We start from the raw sequence: 19,426 nt of genomic DNA, 5'->3' as shown, positions 1-19,426 counted from the left end.
TCCCAACCGTGAAGCATGGGGATGGCAGCATCATGTTGTGGGGGTGCTTTGCTGCTGGAGGGACTGGTGCACTTGACAAAATAGATGACATCATGAGGAAGGTAAATTATGTGGATATATTGAAGCAAAATCTCAAGACATCAGCCAGGAAGTTAAAGCTCAGTCACAAATGGGTCTTCCAAATGGACAAAGACCACAAGCATACCTCCAAAGTTGTGGCAAAATGGCTTAAGGACAACAAAGTCAAGGTATTGGATTGGCCACCACAAAGCCCTGACCTCAATCCGATCGAACATTTGTGGGCAGAACTGAAAAAGTGTGTGCGAGCAAGGAGGCCTACAAACATGACTCTGTTACTCCAGTTCTGTCTGGAGGAATGGGCCAAAATTCCAGCAACTTATTGTGAGAAGCTTGTGGAAGGCTACCCAAAATGTTTGACATCAAATACTAACAAAGTGTCTGTAAACTTCTGACCCACTGGGAATGTGATGAAAGATATAAAAGCTGAAATAAATCATTCTCTCTACTATTATTCTGACATTTCACATTCTTAAAATAAAGTAGTGATCCTAATTGAGCTAAAACAGGGAATGTTTTCTATGATTAAATGTCAGGAATTGTGAAAAACTGAGTTTAAATGTATTTGGCTAAGGTGTATGTAAACTTCTGACTTCAACTGTGTATATATATATATACTTATATATATATATATATATATATATATACACACACACTACTGGTCAAAAGTTTTGAAACACTTGACTGAAATGTTTCTCATGATCTTAAAAATCTTTTGATCTGAAGGCGTATGCTTAAATGTTTGAAATTAGTTTTGTAGACAAAAATATAATTGTGCCACCATATTAATTTATTTCATTATAAAACTAAATTTAAATAAAAAATAAAAAAAGTTTTTGAAATTGATGACTTGGACCAAATAATAATGAAAAGCAGCCAATAAGTGCCCAACATAGATGGGAACTCCTTCAATACTGTTTAAAAAGCATCCCAGGGTGATACCTCAAGAAGTTGGTTGAGAAAATGTCAAGAGTACATGTCTGCAAATTCTAGGCAAAGGGTGACTACTTTGAAGATGCTAAAATATAACACAGTTTTGATTTATTTTGGATTTTGTTTAGTCACAACATAATTCCTATAGTTCCATTTATATTATTCCATAGTTTTGAGGACATTACTATTATTCTTAAATGTGAAAAAAAATAAAAAAAATAATTATAATAAAGAATGAGTAAGTTTTTCAAGATTTTGACCGGTAGTGTGTGTATATATATATATATATATATATATATATATATATATATATATATATATATATATATATATTACAGTATATTATATATTACAGTATATTATATATTAGTTAATGGACTTGTTTGAATTGTTGTTTTTCAGCTGTCTTACAAAAAGGGAGCTAATTTTTAAATGATATTAAATATGTATGTTAATATCAGCTTTTCTACTGTATGAGTCAGTTAAGCCCCATTCACACTGACAGCAACTTGCAGTGATAAAGAGATTGGAAGTAATTTATATTTAATTAGAGTTGGCAATTTCCAGTGACATGAGTGACACGAGTACAACATGTGGGTGTTTCCAGCATCTCAACTTTATGCAAATGAGCAGCAGTGCAATGTGCCAACTACTATTGGGAGTGAAGATGGTGGAACTCGCATGATCCATCTCCTGTGAGATACTGTAGTTGAGTGTAGCGAAGACAGCAATATAATAAAAAAATTGTCAGATAATGTCAGTTTTTTTAAGTGAGTTTAAATTCATGCATTGTCAATCGTTTATCATGTTCTTGATATAATGTATTGTGCACTGCTACAGTTTACCTAAATACAAATGCTTTCCCCTGCAGAATGTACATTTTTAGCAGCAAAAAAACTGATCCCTTGTTAAACTAGTATAACATCTTATTGCATCCTAGTCTCATAGAATGAACCTTGATATAACTACATTTTTGTAAACTGAGTTTTATTTGCCTTGTTCTACATTTCGCCACAGTCTTCTGGTGAAATTAACTCTAGAGACTAACGCTAGCAAAACAGCTGATTATGACTTTATAAACACTTATTTTTCCATTCTGATCTCACAGTGTAATCGGAAAGAGTAGGTCGAATTTACTTCAGCAAAAATCGGTATTTGCTTACCGAAATTTAAAACACTGCCCCCAGTGGCAAAAGCAGTATGTTTTGTAGGGTGTATAGGCATGTGTGAGCTCCATTTATGTCCAGGAGAGGTAGCAAAATGCTTGTTGTGAAGCTAATTCTTTTCATTTGTACAGGATGTAATATAGAGAGGAGGAATGCATATTTTATGAACTCTATCCCCAAACCTAAACCTAACCATTAGTGGAGTAAAAAATAAATGTTAGGGGGAAAAGTGCAACCTCCAAATCATGCTTGTCACTGATTAAGCAAACACAATTTGTGGATTCAATGTGGATACGATCCCAGGTCTCTCACGCTGCTGACGCAACGTGCTTCTGGTTGAGCCACATGGGAAGGTAAACACACTGAAATCGATGCAAAAATGTCTGGTGGAAAATGCCGCATGTCAGTGAGTCGGCACACTGTCGCCGATCGTAGGGTATCGGAACTTTCGGAAACAGCATACCGACATTCAGTGTGATCATGTTGCATTTTTCATGTTGCATTACTCACACACTGCTATGTTATGATGCTTAAACTCTTTTACTGTAAAGCATTATTTGAATAATAATACATTTGAACACTTGTATTACAGACACACCTACACACAGACACACTTATTCCAAAGCGTGGTAGCTTAACTGATAGTGTTGGACTCGGGAGACTAAAGCTCGAGCCCAGCCAAGCATGCAAGCTGACACGTGAGATGAAAGTGTCATAGAACTGGCACGAAATACGTGGTTGCTTCAGAAAATTTGTCTGTTCATGTCGCATTTGCTTTTAGGACACTATCGGTTAGGTTTAGGTGTTGATTAAGGATAAGGATGTCTATTTTATTCACCTCTCATTTGCATTTAGGACACTATTGTTTAGGTTTAGGTTAAAGTTTTAGGTTAGGGAGGTACGTTTTACTACTTAAAACCTCCATCTATCATTCAGCGTGAAAATCATATGATTACGACAACTTTTCACTCTCTTTTGGCACCCCTCGCTGGACATTTCACTGGAAACAGCAGCAAAACGTGAAATGAAGGAAATATTTTTGTTTTTTCAAAAATGTTGCCACAGTCACATAATTTTCATGAGATAAGGTCTTATTTTTACCTTTTTTATCCAGTGGCAGGAATGCCTACTAGTGACCAATAGTACAACAACCTGTTGACCTCCAGCAAAACAATCGCTGTCAGTGTGTATGGGACTTTAGTCTCATATACAGGATAGTTAAATGACAGAGAAACTCAAAAGTGTCAAACATTTGAAGAAATGATCACACTTCCTGTTGTTTTCCCATTTCATCACACCAAGGAGTGCTGCTTCAAACAAATGCTGTGTACCTGCACATATCAACAGACATACTTTCATTATATTCTCATACTGTCTCTTTTTATTCTGCATGCAGGGACATCAGATTTAGATATGGCGAGTGGCTCTTTTGTGAAGATTGTGAAATGTTTGCTGTATTTTGAAACTTGTCTCACACTCTTTTCCTGTCAACCTCTCACCCTCCCTCCCTTTCTATCACCCTATCTTCACAGATGACAGAACTTGTGTGATATTTCCCTTGGTGAAGGCATTCTGTGAAAAGTGCTTCAAAGCTGATGAGGCAGCATTGGCCTCCTTGTCCTTTCAGTATGGAAAGCTTTGTCACGGCCTCTCTGGTGTGTGTCCATTTCCTTTTTTTACCTAAAATTTTTTTTGAATGATTTTAGGATTACAATCTATGAGTAGACTTTCATAAGTTTCCTTCATGTAATTTAATTTGTATAGCATTTTATACTTTAAGACTAAGCAGCATTACACAGAATAGTGCCAAACAAACCCCCCAGTTAGACAAAGGCGACAGTACTCCCTTAGATGTTTAAGTAGATGAAGAACCCTTGGGAGGAACCAGACTCAGTTTGGGAAGCCCATTTACTCATGCTGGCACATATTTAAACATTTAAACAAATTTGACAAAGCATACTTAACTGCATACATGCATTGTGAACAAGCTTATGCTCATGCCACGATTCTGGTTTTGGTTGGGTTATTGCTAATATAATGTATTCTTATACCTTTTGCTTGAACAGAGTCTTTCACTGATGAACAGCACCTCTGGTTTCTGGAATTTTATAAGAAGCTGTGCTGTCTGGGTCTGCAGCATGAAAATGGCCATTGTGAGAGCCAGCCCTACCCGCTGGAGCTGGAGAACAAATACGCTTCGGTGCGCAGGAACTGTGCCTACAACTTTCCTGTGAGTTTTCCTGACTAACATCAAAAACACTATGTGTGAAATCTCTGAAGGGGAATTGTGGATTTTTTGAAATTTTAATATATATACAGATACACTTGTAGGTTGTCCTCCTGCTTTCAGAACATTACACTGTTTGCATAAGCAGTCTGACATGTCAGCTTCTGGCTCAGCCAAAGGCATGAGTTTGGGGTGGGACTTACTGTTTTTACAAACAGTGAGACAGGGAAGTTTATTGCAATCCTAAAAGGTCAGATTTGCATTTAGAATAGCAAAAATGATTGTTTTCACATACACTATAAAGTATACCCATTTATATACAGCAATGTAAAATATGGACTGTCCCTAATGTTCATGTATATGCGCACATACATTAAGGGAATAAAGCGAAGCAACACAGAATAAACTAGCGAGTCTTCCTCAGATGCCATATTTGTTATTTGTACACAAGCATCGCAAGTACGCCATATATACAGTGCATGTAAACGGGAAAGCCACTTTCTCGCAAAAAACTGCTTTCTGCTGTCCTTGTTAACGTAGTCAGTATTGCTGTGTCGGGATGCTCAAACAACCAGAGCACTGTTTTAAAAGCTCCACAGAGATACAGTGTTTTACATTTTGTAAAATTCACTAACAAATGATTTAAATTTTCTCTGCATATAAAGGGATAGTTCAACCAAAAATGAAAATTCTCTCATCATTTACTCACCCTCATGATATCCCAGGTGTGTATGACTTTCTTTCTTTACCAGGGCACATGTGAAGAAAAATAGAAAAATATCTCCGCTCTGTAGGTCCTTAAAATGCAAGTGGATTGTGATCCGACCTTTAAAGCTCCAAAAATCACAGACAGTCAGAACAAAGGCCCAGGTATAGTTCGTTCTTGTGTGCTCCGGATCGGCTCGTGCCTGGTCAACCGCGTTGCCTTTGTGAGTATACACTTCTGACCACGAACGCGTTTGACGCATGCCCACTACAACTTTTTGATACACTTTTAGTCAATTTTGAGTCAATGGCCGGCATATGCGCCAACGATGCGCACAGACGATGACTGCGTCCACAAGTTAAGAAAATCTGGCCCGTGCGCGGTCAGGCCGTGTGCACTGGATTATGACCAAATTTACATCACGCATACTGTGCGCGGAGCGATCAGCAACGCGGACGCGCCAAGTATACTTTGGCCTTAAACATCATTGATACGACTCCAGCAGTTAAGTGAATGTTTTCTAAAGTGATATGATCGCTTTTCGTGCGAAAAAAGTTCACAAACTCAGTTGTAAACAGCGCTGCTCTTCCATGTGTTTCGCACATGCATAAGTTCTTGCGTGTCTCACGTGCCAACACGATTACATCGCACGCACTTACCATTGCTAACCAGAAGCGATGATTGAGTTAAAAAAGTACTTACATATTTATCTTTTTCACACCAAAAGGGATCGTATCGCTTTAGAATACATTCATTTAACAGCTGGACTTCTGTTTACCAGTCAATATTCTAAAACATAGTTACCTATTTTTAACATCTGTCATTGGAGACAAAGATGTCTAGAAAAGCTCATTTGAGGAAATTAGACATCTGATTGCTTCATCATCAACCACTGAAGTGCTTCCCTGTTATTAGTCTGGTTATATACACTATAATGTCTGTTACTCATCTTAGGGCTGCGCTTTCTGAGAATAGTGTGAGATGAAGGCAGCTGAAAGTCAGGTTTAATAAAACTCACTCACTCAGTTTGGGTGACTGTGAGCTTTTCTTACAGTAGATCCATACAGTTTGCTCATTTTCAAAGCAGCTGAGACTATCATTTAGGTTACTCTCTTGAATAATACATTAGCATTTTACTGTGTGACTGGAGTTTAATGGGATGTTTCTGAGTAGAATTCACAAATTACATGGCTGTTTTATCACAAGCTGTTTGTCATGGGAATGAAATGCCATATTATTTACGAAATGTAAGTGACAAGAAATGACAACCTACAATTTTGTTTTAGTTCTTTTCCATGTGTATTTGCAGGCCATGGTGTTATTTGCTGATCCAAACCACTTCTTGTCTGAATTATATCACACCTTCTCAAGTCTCTGTCATGACCCTGAGATTTCAGTACGGAAGACAGCAGCTGAGGGTTTCCATGAGGTAAAAACTCTCAATCTGATTTTAACATTTCCCTTGTGGGATACAATTAGTCTCACATTTTGTTAGGTAGCAGTGCCTCTGAATTCTCCTTTCTTACTGGTCTGTCTGTAACTCTACTAAACCCAGCTTTGCTGAAAAGACTAGCATGCAGTTCCCATGTTGGTCTAGGCTGGTTTATGCTGGATTGTGCTGGTCTAGCTGGTAAACCAGCATAGCCGTGTTGTTAATCAGCAAAACTTTGACCAGTACCAGTATATTAACTAAGGAAGTTTTGCTTGATAAGACATGTTGGATCACCTACACACCAGCACCAGTGTTGTGGACCAGCATTCAAAGCACAACATGTGCTGGTTTTCAGCAGAAAGGTCATATAACTTATTGCAATATTTTAAAACTTTTCTTGATATTTGTAAATGGCTGTAGAATGGGTTCATCAGATTGAACAGGAAAGAGAATACTGAAGTACATTACCACAAGCCAAATAAATGAATTTGGGAGCTCTAATCACATTGAACACACTTTCAATATTGGTAGAACTCAGACAGCACTGTGAATGTTATGCAACTTGTTATCATAATATATGCCATTATGATGTTATTATTTGCTGCCATTAGTGACTTTACACTTAGCGTAGATGGAAGAAGCCTGTTCAGAATGCACAATACAATCTTCTCTAATCCTTCTGCATTAGGTGGTCAAATTGCTGGGCCCAAATGTGCATTACGTACACAAAGAGCTAATCACTTTGCTGCAGGATGATTCATTAGAGGTGAGACCTGAAAAAAGGTTTATGCGTTTGTTTATAAAGAGAGTGTTCAGTTGCTTCAGTCAGAACTGTCATTTCCTTGGCACACTGTTGTGTTAGACGTGGCAACATTCTTCATAGAAAGCTTTATTCTTTCTCAGGACAAGAGTTATTGTATATCATATAATATTATATAATCATTATATACCGTATGTATATATATATATATATATATATATATATATATATATATACATATATATATATATATACACACACACTGGCGGCCAAAAGTTTGGAATAATATACAGATTTTGCTGTTTTGGAAGGAAAATGGTACTTTAATTCACCAAAATGGCATTCAACTGATCACAAAGTATAGTTAGGACATTACTGATGTAAAAAACAGCACCATCACTATTTGAAAAAAGTAATTTTTGATCAAATCTAGATAGGCCCCATTTCTAGCAGCCATCACTCCAACACCTTATCCTTGAGTAATCATGCTAAATTGCTAATATGGTACTAGAAAATCACTTGTCATTATATCAAATACTGCTGAAAGCTATTTGGTTCATTAAATGAAGCTTAACATTGTCTTTGTGTTTGTTTTTGAGTTGCCACAGTATGCAATAGACTGGCATGTCTTGAGGTCAATATTAGATCAAAAATGGCAAAAAAGAAACAGCTTTCTCTAGAAACTCGTCAGTCAATCATTGTTTTGAGGAATAAAGGCTATACAATACTTCATACAAAGGTGTACACTGCAGTCTTCAAAGACAAAGGACAACTGGCTCTAACAAGGACAGAAAGAGATGTGGAAGGCCAGATGTACAACTAAACAAGAGGATAAGTACATCAGAGTCTCTAGTTTGAGAAATAGATGCCTCAAATGTCCTCAGCTGACAGCTTCATTGAATCCTACCCACTCAACACCAGTTTCATGTACAACAGTAAAGAGAAGACTCAGGGGTGTAGGCCTTATGGGAAGAATTGCAAAGAAAAAGCCACTTTTGAAACAGGAAAAACAAAAAGAAAAGGTTAGAGTGGGCAAAGAAACACAGACATTGGACAACAGATAATTGGAAAAGAGTGTTATGGATCTCAACCCCATTGAGCTTTTGTGGGATCAGCAGCCACATCTTTGGCAAGTGCTACAGGAAGTGTGGGGTGAAATGTCACCCGAGTATCTGGACAAACTGACAGCTAGAATGCCAAGGATCTGCAAAGCTGTCATTGCTGCACTTGGAGGATTTTTTGATGAGAACTCTTTGAAATAGTTTAAGAAGTTCTGAACATTTTTTTCAAATTTTTCATGTTATTTATTTCCTGACTATACATTGTGATCAGCTGAATGCCACTTTGGTGAATAAAAGTAACAATTTTTTTCCATAAGAGCAAAATCTTTACATTTGGTTGCCAATGTGTTTGTGTGTATGTATATATATACTCTACCGGTCAAAAGTTTTGAAACACTTACTCACTCTTTATTATAGTTTTGTTTTTCTTCATATTTTAGAATAATAGTAAATTCATCAAAACTCTGGAATAACATGAATGGAACTATGGGAATTATGTTGTAGTGTATACACACATATACACTACCAGTCAAAAGTTTTGAAACACTTGACCGAAATGTTTCTCATGATCTTAAAAATCTTTTGATCTGAAGGCGTATGCTTAAATGTTTGAAATTAGTTTTGTAGACAAAAATATAATTGTGCCACCATATTAATATATTTCATTTTAAATCTAAAATGTAATAATAAAAAAAAAAAAAGGTTTTTGAAATTGATGACTTGGATCAAATAATAAAGAAAAGCAGCCAATAAGTGCCCAACATAGATGGGAACTCCTTCAATACAGTTTAAAAAGCGTCCCAGGGTGATACCTCAAGAAGTTGTTTGAGAAAATGTCAAGAGTACATTTCTGCAAATTCTAGGCAAAAGGTGGCTACTTTGAAGATGCTAAAATTTAACACAGTTTTGATTTATTTTGGATTTTGTTTAGTCACAACATAATTCCCATAGTTCCATTTATGTTATTCCATAGTTTTAATGACTTTACTATTATTCTAAAATGTGAAAAAAAAAAAAAAAAGAATTATAATAAAGAATGAGTAAGTGTTTCAAAACTTTTGACCGGTAGTATATATATATATATATATATATATGCTGCAACCTGGTCTCATAGAATGAACGTTACTCTATATACATTTTTTAAACTGACTTGTAGATAAAGCGTTGGACTTTGGGCTTGACGGCCGCGGTTTGAGTCCAGCCAAAGATGCACGGAAGTGAAAGTGCTGTAGAAGCGACACAAAATGACATGGATGCTTCAGTTAATGTGTTGTCTTTTTTCTTTTTTTTTCTTTTTCTTTGCATTTTAAAACACTATCGTTTAGGGTTAGATGTTGGTTAAGGGTAAGGTTGTCTGTTTTGTTAAACTCTCATTTATCTTTTCGGACACTACTGGTTAGGTTTAGGGTAAAGTTTTTGGATTTGGAGGTACGTTTTACTTATTAAAACCTCCATCTAAAATTCACCTTAAAAACCTCATCTGATTACAACCTCATTTCGCTCGGTTTTGGCGCCCCCCGCTGGACATTTCACTTTAAAACTGCAGCCAAACATGTAATTTCAGTTTTTCAAAAACATCGCAATGCTCACATAAATTTCATGAGACCAGGCTGAATTCCTTTTCTGGAGTGTGTGAAACAGTATAAAGTAAAAGAAAGCAATTTTTTTTGTCATGCATTTTGCCCTTTCTTTGTAATGTATCAACAAAATGAACTACTGAATGCTGTAATTATTTACTCACCCACATGTTGTTCCAAACCCTTATGCTGTTATTTTTTCTGTGGAACACAAAAGGAGAAATTTTTATAATTTCTGATTATTTGTTTTCCATAAAATGGCAGTACAAATTGACCAGTCTGTTAAACTTCAAAAAGGTCTTAAAAGCACCCAAATAAGTAGTCCATGGTACTTGTGCACTATTTTCCTTTCCACTTAGTCCTTTCCAAGACATGCAATAGCTTTGGGTGCTGAACAGATGTTTGGTCAGGAGACACGCAAGAACCAGTGATGTTTATAAAGTGGAATTTGGTTTGGCAAGACAAGAGTCTAAGTAAATGATGACACAATTTTCATTTTTGGGTGAACTATTCCTTTAACAACAAACTAGCAAACATTCATTAGTGGTGCCAGACATGCCATGCCAAAGTGTGTGTGTGGGGGGGGGGGCGTGCGTGCGCATGTGTGTGAGGCTTTGCGGAGGTTGTGTGTAGGATGAATGAATACACTGCTCTTCTCTAGCTCAGGCTGGGAGTGTGGTATTGTTTATTTGGTTATGATCCCCTGAGAGGTGTTAGTCACACACTGCATAAGCATCCATTATAGTGCTATGCAGAGCTCACTGAATATCGTGGGCTATCAGGCATACTGATTTTAGTGAACAGAGTATCTATTATAGTTAAAGGGATAGTTCTTTTTTTTTTTTTGCGATTAACATTTTTATTGATTCACACAGAAAACACGAAAAGCAAAACATATATACATGGAATCAACATTTTACCCCCACCACTACCCCTCCCCCTCCCCAACCTCAACCCGACCTCCAACAAACACTCCCGTGGTCACATCAGCATATAAACACACACACAAATAAATAAATAAATAAATAAAAATAAAAAATAAAATTATATAATATAATAATAATAATCACACACATCTACATCTAAACCTCTCTCCCCGCTACCTCTCCCTGAGAGCCCTCCAAGAATGCCAAACACTTGCCCCATTTCCCAACAAACAAATCCAAATTACCCAGTCTACTAAATACCACTTCCTCATACGCCGCCACCCTCCCCATCTCCGTGCACCACTCCTGAAATGGGGGCGCTCCAGCCGACTTCCATCCCCTCAAAACAATCTGTCTGGCAACCATTACACTGGTCAGGACCCAATTCTTTGTTTTTATTCCCCACATCGATGACCTCCCCATCGCCCAAAACACAGAGTCTTGGGCAAAACGAAATCCGAGTGCCCAACACGTCGCACACAATACTCTGAACCTTCATCCAAAACCCCTGGATCTCAACACACCACCAAAAAACATGGGCCGTGTCTCCATCTTCTGATTGGCATCACCAGCAGGTGGGTGTGTCTTTAAGACCAAGCCTATACAATCTAGAGGGGGTCCAACAGAATCGATGTATAATCTTGAATTGTATAAGGCGCACCCTTGCATCTCTAGATGCAGACTTGACGTTTTTTAAAATCCTAGCCCACACTCCTTCCTCCAATACCAGAGTGTAGTAACCCCCCTCAAAATCCACTCTGACCAGCAGAAAGGGGACTTATCAATACATAATTTAGGGTTCAGCCATATGCTTGAGGCAACATTTAAATAAATGTCCGAATTAAACATTCTGGACACTTTTGTCCATACCGAGTGCAAATGCAAGATAACGGGGTGTAACTTAACTTCTCCGATTAGTCTGATAGAAAGGCTTTGCAATGGCGAAATAGGGGCAAGAACGTCCTGTTCAGTACACAACCAGGGAGGGGCTCTCTCAGGTGGAAGTGACCAATGAGCCAAATGTCTGAATGCATAATAATAAAACTAAATCTTGTGTAGGCCTAGCCCACATTTTTCGATCAGCCTATGCAACTTATTAAAATGTAATCTAGGATGCTTACCATTCCAAATGAAGGACTTCGCTATGCTATCAAATTGCTTGAAATAAGAGAGGGGGACATCTACAGGGAGAGACTGTAGCAGGTAGTTGAATTTTGGAATACAATTCATTTTAATAGCATTAACCTTCCAAATCATAGATAAATGCAATGAAACCCACCTGCCACATCGCCCGAAAACCTCCCCATTAACGGGTCAAAATTAACTTTTAACTATATCAGACAAATTTGCTGGGAATTAAATGCCCAAATACTTAATGTCCTGTCTGGCCACTGTAAGGCGCCCGGCCAGAAGGCCACCACTGGGCAGCATGCTGCCAGAGCCAAAGCCTCGGATTTAGACCAATTGATTCTGCATCCTGAGAACTTTAATATTTTTACGTCTAGCTGGATCAGGGAAATTGGATGGTAACTCTTACACTCGCTTGGATCTTTGTCCATTTTAAGAATCAGACTGATCCGGGCTTGTGTCATGGTTGTTGGAAGCTTCCCATTCTTTAATGATTCTGTATAAACTTCTGACAAATGTGGAGCCAGTTCTGTAGCATAAGATCTAAAAAATTCAGCTGCAAATCCGTCTGGCCCCGGAGCCTTGCCTGTAGGCAAGGCCTTAATTACCTTGCCAAGCTCCTCCAAGGTTATCTCAGAATCAAGAGAATGTTTTTGCTCAGTCGTCAGTTTAGGGAGTTCTAATTGTTCCACAAAGTTTCTAATATCTTCATCAGTAGACGAAGATGTGGAACTATAGAAATAAAGATAGAACTCTTTAAAAGCATTATTAATATCAATGGCCGAGGTAAATATTTCACCACCAGCAGATTTCACTGAGGGAATAGTAGAAAAAGACTCTATCTAGCCAAAAGCTTCTAAAGGGATAGTTCTTTAATTATTTACTCACCCTCATGTTGTTCTTAACCTTTATGACTTTTATTATTCCATGCAACACAAAAGATGTCAGGTAGATTGTTACAGACTGACAGCCTCAGTCACTATTCACTGTCATTGCAGCTTTTTTCATTTAATTAAAGTGAATGGTGTCAAGGCAAACATATCATGTATGGTTGAACAGTTTTCATTACAAAGAGATCTTACTCAAACCTATCTCCTGGCCTTTGTTAGGATGGAAGAAGTGTGCTTATGAAACATGTGATGAGGAGAAGATGTTATTGACTTGAAGGACTTTTGACTGCAGGTACTGGATGCTCTGTTGAATAATCTTCAGGAGACATTAGAGCTGGCCACTTCGAGAGGGGAGGGAGCAGGACCTGAGAGCAAGGTACCAGCTACTGTAAATGTGTTTTATCTTGCTTGTGTGTGTTGGTTAGAATGTTGGTCTTATGCATAAAAGCTAAATAAAAACAACAACACTGTGATGGTAATTTGGTCTTGTGATAGTATAAGATGGTAATACCAAGGTACATGGTACTAATGATTACTAGTGATCTTTTTTTTTTTTTTAATGGCCAATGCCAAAACTGATATCTAGACAGCAGGATAGAAGGTGGCTGATACTGTTAATATAATACAGTTGAATGATAGCAAAGATGTACAGTATATAAAATTGCTGAATCTAAAAGAACACTTATATTACACAATATTTACACAAAATTGTGTGAAGTACCTTGGTAGGTTTTGGAACTGACTCAAGGCAGAAGGAACACTTCTGTTTATTGGTCAAGTGGGCACAGTTATTGGCCAATGCCAGTAACCGTTATAAATTACTTTAGTTGATGTAAACCAGGGTCAGACAATAAGGAGGGCTCGGGGCAAAAATGCCACAAAAAAAAAACAAAAATGCCCCCTAAATTGAAAATGTGAAATGCCCTCATAATGAAACATTTGATATAGTTTTTAATATATTTTACTATAGTTGTAGTTATTTGTATTATGGCATAAAATATAAATTAATATTGATTTTATTCTTGGGGTAAGAGGTAATCACTCTCTGAATTTGTATTAGTGAATTGATTTAATTAGTATTCGACAGTAGTATAAAAGGATGAGACACAGCAATTTTTTTTAATGATTAGAAAAAGAAAAAAAAAAGCCCTCAAAGGTAAAAAATGCCCCTGAAAATTCAATCCAGGGGGCAAATATTCCCCCTTTGCTAAGTTAATTTCTGACACTGATGCAGCCTAATGTTTTCAGTTTGATGTAATCATATTTAATAATATTATTTGACTTGAAACCAGTTGTAATTCAGATGTTGCTACATGAAGCACATTTTTTAGGTTACCTGACAAAACTATCTTAGTGTAAAAATGGCCAAATATCTGCATGTTAATCGACCGATATATCGGTCCATATTCCTAAACCATGTTCATACCATATTCATGAACCATGTTATTTACATTGTACTCAACATTGTACTCAAAGGTACTGCAAAAAATACCATGGTACATGTTCAAACCATGGTATTGCCATGGTGTGTGTCAAAACAACATGGTAATATCATGGTATTTTTGCTGTTGTTGTCTTAACTCTAATTTAGCTTTAGCTGCCATTATTATGGTGCTAACAGAAATAAATAAACAATGTTTTTACCTTAAATTCTTAGCTAATGTCAAAATTACAAATAGAATAGGCATTACTTTAAAACAAACCCTCTGTAATTCTCTGCCTTACAGCAGGTGAATGTACAAGATTTGGTGCCTGCTCTGGTGGCGGCGGAACAGAAAGCAGCAGCATCACTGCGCTGGCGGGTTCATGAGAAACTTCTGCAGTGCTACTCCTGTCTGCCCCGTGTCATCTCTGGAGACCAGATCTACTTCCGCTTCCTTCCCAGAATGTTCAACATCATCACTACCAATGTAAACTTGTCACATGCACAATGCTGCCTGTACAGTCTCTCACTTGAAACACATTTAATCTGTACATCTCTTTATGCTGTTCTAGAATGTTCTGCCTGTCCAGCGGGAAGCTGCCAGAACATTATGTGTGTTCTTGCGTTATAACCGCAAACAGGAACAGCGGCAAGAGATAATCAGCAAAATAATGCAAGGTAATTCTTATTTTATACAACATACCTTCTAATCAGACAGTTTCTCAAATCTGAATGGACAAACGGTGTGATGTTTAAGTATCGAAGTAAATTCATGACTAAAGTCTTCGAAGCATTAAAGCATGTTGAATTGCTCTAATCGAAAAAATAAATGCATTGTATTATCAGTGCTTGCATTTAAATGCATTGCGTTTACAGTGGTTGCATTTTGGGAGGCTGAAATTTAACATTATTGTATTTTTAAGCATTGAATATTTCATTTGAAAACATTTCACAACTTATTTCATTATTAAAAATTCAACAATTAATATTCACCATCCAAAGTTAATTTCCAAAATATTCAATATATTTATACAATCTAGATTTTTCGACAGGTAACATTCAGCCCGTTCTATTTCGCTTAACAAAATTTGCTTCCTCAAATTCAGTGATTCAAATTCGGTTGGAAATTCAACCTTCTACATCCAGGAACTGCAGAAAAAGCAGCAGAGTACCGATACACAATCTCCAACTGATGCCATTAGTTCTCACCAGTAGGTGGTGCAATGCAATCGGGTGTTGACTGCTGAAGACCAAAGCTACAGGTAGAGAGAACAGCTGTGTACGTTTTGATAGTTTGTTTTTCAAAATTGTTCATGGAGTTTGTTTTTCAAAATTGTTCATGTGTAGAAAATAGATAAATATTTGATTTGCACATGTGGGTGGACATGAATCATGCCTTTCCACTGATTGGTCAACCCACGTCATCATCAGTTCCTCAATGCCATGCAGCAGAATAATTATCCACCACCGCTCAACTTTTATTGCAACTACATATTATCTCTCTCTCATCAAACAACTGGACTAAGGAATGCCTGTGACACAAACCATACTAGTCATTAGCATTCTCACACTAAACAAAACCTCCCACACACACATCCGACACCTTAGACCGAAGTGACCGAACCTCAGCACAACATGAAGACAGCTCGCAACCCGAGTGCGACCTGTGCACGCAACGCGACACGAGGTGCACCCATGTTCGCAAGAGACAAATTATTGAGGTGAGTGCATGCTGCCAAGATGACATAAGCGCGATGCACCCATGTCAATAACAGACAGACATGGAGCATGAGTGTCCGGATCCTGACGAAGATCGAAACCGAACCAGACAGGAAGTCAGGATCCAGACACCATGCTCCCGACATGAAACAGACAGACTGAAGAGCGCACGGCAGGGAATACAACCAAAACCATGCACTCACACAAAGACAGACAACGAAACACAAGTCCTGTCAGACAAAAACCCAGACTGACAGACTGACAGCACCGTGACAATCTTTAAGCTTGTTCTCTTCAAGTCAAGCGTCTAGATAAAGGACTCACATGCATGACCTGTTGGGCAAACAGAATAATATTTTGCATTTTATTTGATTGCCTCTCAATTTTTCCTGCTCTTGTTTTTGTGTACAGCTCATTAAATTATGGATTGCGTATCGAGCGTGGCTGCGCGATAGGGTGCGGCGCACAGCGCAGAGGGAACATTACCTATGATTTATGATTTTGCGATAGCGAAGTAGACATCAGGCGCATTTTACAAGTTCTTTGTTGTAACGCTGTCAGTATGCTACATTTGTGGATTTTCCAAGATAGAAACAAAGATTATCGATCACATGTGAATGGGTTAAAATTTCTAATCGCAAGTTTTTAATTGCATATGTGAGAGCACTGCGCAGGTCTGGGCCTCGTTTCCCAAAAGGATCATAAGCCTAGATCGTACAATGCATCTTAGGATTCATCTTAGTTTTGCCTCCAGTTTCCAAAGCCATCGTAACTTAAGTAGTACTTGAAAATGTGACACAGATGGAGTGCCTTTTTAAAGATGCTTTCTGTCTGTGTATAATTCCTGGTTGCGGTCGCTATCTCTCCGCTTCTGATGGCCATGATCGCTGTCTCATGTGTTTGGGCGCTGTCCACGTGGAGACACCATTCGTGGATGGGTCATGTCCTCATTGCGAGAATGTGACCATGGCAACGTTGCAGTCAAGGCTTTCCTTTGTCAGAGGGAAAGCCACCCCAGCGGCTCCCTGCCTCGGTCCTTCTACCTACAGGTATGAGGCCACGGTGGTTAGCACTGGGGGCAATTTGGGGACCTCAATGGGAGCTTCTTCGCCGGGAAACCCCCCACGGACCTCCCATTCCCCAGTACGCTTGTGTGCCCTGGTCGAGTTCTGGGATGAGACCGCCGGCTCGTCTCAGGGTGAGTTCGCGATCTTATTCGGGGCTCGCAAAGAGGATGAGCTCTCGATCGCAGCATCGAGAGCGGGCTTGTCCAGTCTGACGCCGAGGGCTCGACTGGGCTCCCACCCTCAGGTGCGGTCACCCAGTCGCAGGCTGATGCGGAGCTGGTGGCCATGCTTGCCCGGGAAGCTGCGAGTGTCGGGCTGGAGTGGAACCCTCTACTCCCCCTGAACCCTCACGGCTCGACGATTGGTTCCTGGGCTCAGAGCGGCGCTCACGGCCGTGCCCCGCCCGGTTCCTTTCTTCCAGGAAGAGCATGATGAGCTCACGAGATCGTGGTGGGCACCTTTCACTTCCCGGACCCGATTTATAGGCTCCTCCACTCTCACTACCCTCGACGGTGGGGCTGCCAGGGGGTACTCGGTGAGGTGGATAAGGCGGTTGCGGTGCACTTGTGCCTGCAAAACGCCGCCAGCTGGTGGAACCGTCTGAGACTACATTCCAGGGCCTGTAGGCTTACATCGTCACTGGCGACTAAGGCCTATGGTGCCACTGGACAGGCCGCCTCCGCCCTGCATGCAATGGCTCTCCTGCAAGTGCACCAAGCCAAGGCGATGAGAGAACTGCACGAGGGTAGTTCTGACCCGGGATTGATGCAGGAGCTGCGCTCGGCGACCGATCTCGGCCTCCGAGTGATGAAGGTCACGCCACGGTCTCTCGGGCAGGCGATGTCCACCCTGGTGGTCCAGGAGCACCACCTTTGGCTCAACCTGGTCGAGATGGAGGCTGACAAGGTACGATTCCTTGATGCTCTCATCTCCCGGGTTGGCCTATTCGGCGACACCATCGAGGACTTTGCCCAGCAGTTCTCGACAGTTAAGAAGCAGACAGAGGCTATCCAGCACATCCTGCCGCGGTGTGGATCAAGATCCCGCACCCCGTCTGCTCATCACCAAGGGCGTCCCCCTGCGGCAGCAACACCGGCTCCGCCGCAGCCCAAAGAAGGCTTCGAAGCACTCGTTTTCTTAATATTTCGCCACACGCCCAAAGGACTGCGGTACCCACATTTTCAAGAAAAGAGCATTTTCCTCACATTCGGTGTCCACGGCCATCGTTATAACGACCGCCAGGCACCGCACCTTTATTGCAGGCATGGCACTCCGGAGGTGGGCTCCCCGCCCCCACTTGCCCAGCTGTGGCACAATTGCACCCACGTCAGGATGGTTGCGACAGAACGATTTCCCTCCTCCCCCATCCCGGACCGGTCCTATGGTGGGTATACGGATCCAGGTAAGTGCTTCGATGTCCCCAGACTCAGCACGGCCACAAGTTCGGGGCTCGAGCCCCCCCAGTGTGGCGTCTCAGGCTCTGCATCATACCAAAGTAAGGCAGTGGGTTGCGGCCAATCTTGGACCTGCGAGTACTGAACCGGGCCTTGCACAGATTCCTGTTTAAGATGCTGAAGCAAAAACACATTTTAGCGAGCGTCCGGCATCAAGATTGGTTTGTGGCGGTAGACCTGAAGGACGCGTACTTCCATGTCTCGTTTTACCTCGACACAGGCCTTTCCTGCAGTTTGCTTTCGAGGGCCAGGTGTACCAGTACAAGGTCCTCACCTTCGGTCTGTCCCTGTCACCTTGCGCCTTCACGAAAGTTGCAGAAGCAGCTCTGGAATCTAGAGCTAGAGGCACTCTCCTTGAAGACTGCCCTCCTGACTGTGCTCACTTCCATCAAGAGGGTAGGGGACCTGCAGGCATTCTCTGTTGGCGACACGTGCCTGGAGTTTGGTCCGGGATACTCTCACGTGGTACTGAGACCCCGACCGGGCTATGTGCCTAAGGTTCCCACGACCCCGTTTCGGGATCAGGTGGTGAACCTGCAAGCGCTGCCCCAGGAGGAGGCAGACCCAGCCTTGTCGTTGCTATGTCCGGTGTGTGATTTGCGCATCTATTTGGAATGCACGCAGAGCTTTAGACGCTCTGAGCAGCTCTTTGTCTGCTTTGGAGGAAAGCAGAAAGGGAGCACTGTCTCCAAACAGAGGATCACCCACTGGATCATTGATGCCATCGCTTTGGCATATCATGCCCAGGACGTGCCGCCCCCCTTGGGGCTACGATCACACTCTACAAGGAGTGTGGCGGCCTCCTGGGCTCTGACCAATGGCGCCTCTTTAGCAGACATCTGCAGAGCAGCGGGCTGGGCAACACCCAATACCTTCGCG

The 19,426-nt window shown here is 40.4% G+C and overlaps 1 protein-coding gene across 3 annotated transcripts in view; it reads left to right on the top strand.

Moving 5' to 3' along the window:
* Positions 1–19,426, top strand: part of LOC127416089 (serine/threonine-protein phosphatase 4 regulatory subunit 4-like) — a 69,468-nt gene that overhangs the window by 30,584 nt on the left and 19,458 nt on the right. For 2 of the 3 annotated variants that reach the window (XM_051655218.1, XM_051655220.1), the window contains 7 exons: positions 3,710–3,832; positions 4,244–4,407; positions 6,420–6,539; positions 7,231–7,308; positions 13,177–13,260; positions 14,612–14,794; positions 14,880–14,985. In XM_051655218.1, the coding sequence (XP_051511178.1) occupies positions 3,710–3,832; positions 4,244–4,407; positions 6,420–6,539; positions 7,231–7,308; positions 13,177–13,260; positions 14,612–14,794; positions 14,880–14,985 (858 nt within the window). The remainder of the gene's footprint in view (positions 1–3,709; positions 3,833–4,243; positions 4,408–6,419; positions 6,540–7,230; positions 7,309–13,176; positions 13,261–14,611; positions 14,795–14,879; positions 14,986–19,426) is intronic. The other variant, XM_051655219.1, reaches the window with a different exon arrangement.

Source organism: Myxocyprinus asiaticus, chromosome 25 (genome assembly GCF_019703515.2).
Source record: "Myxocyprinus asiaticus isolate MX2 ecotype Aquarium Trade chromosome 25, UBuf_Myxa_2, whole genome shotgun sequence".
In the NCBI taxonomy this organism is placed as follows: Eukaryota; Metazoa; Chordata; class Actinopteri; order Cypriniformes; family Catostomidae; genus Myxocyprinus; species Myxocyprinus asiaticus.
Note: the sequence above shows the minus strand (reverse complement) of the source record. Positions and strands in the feature narration are given on the sequence as shown.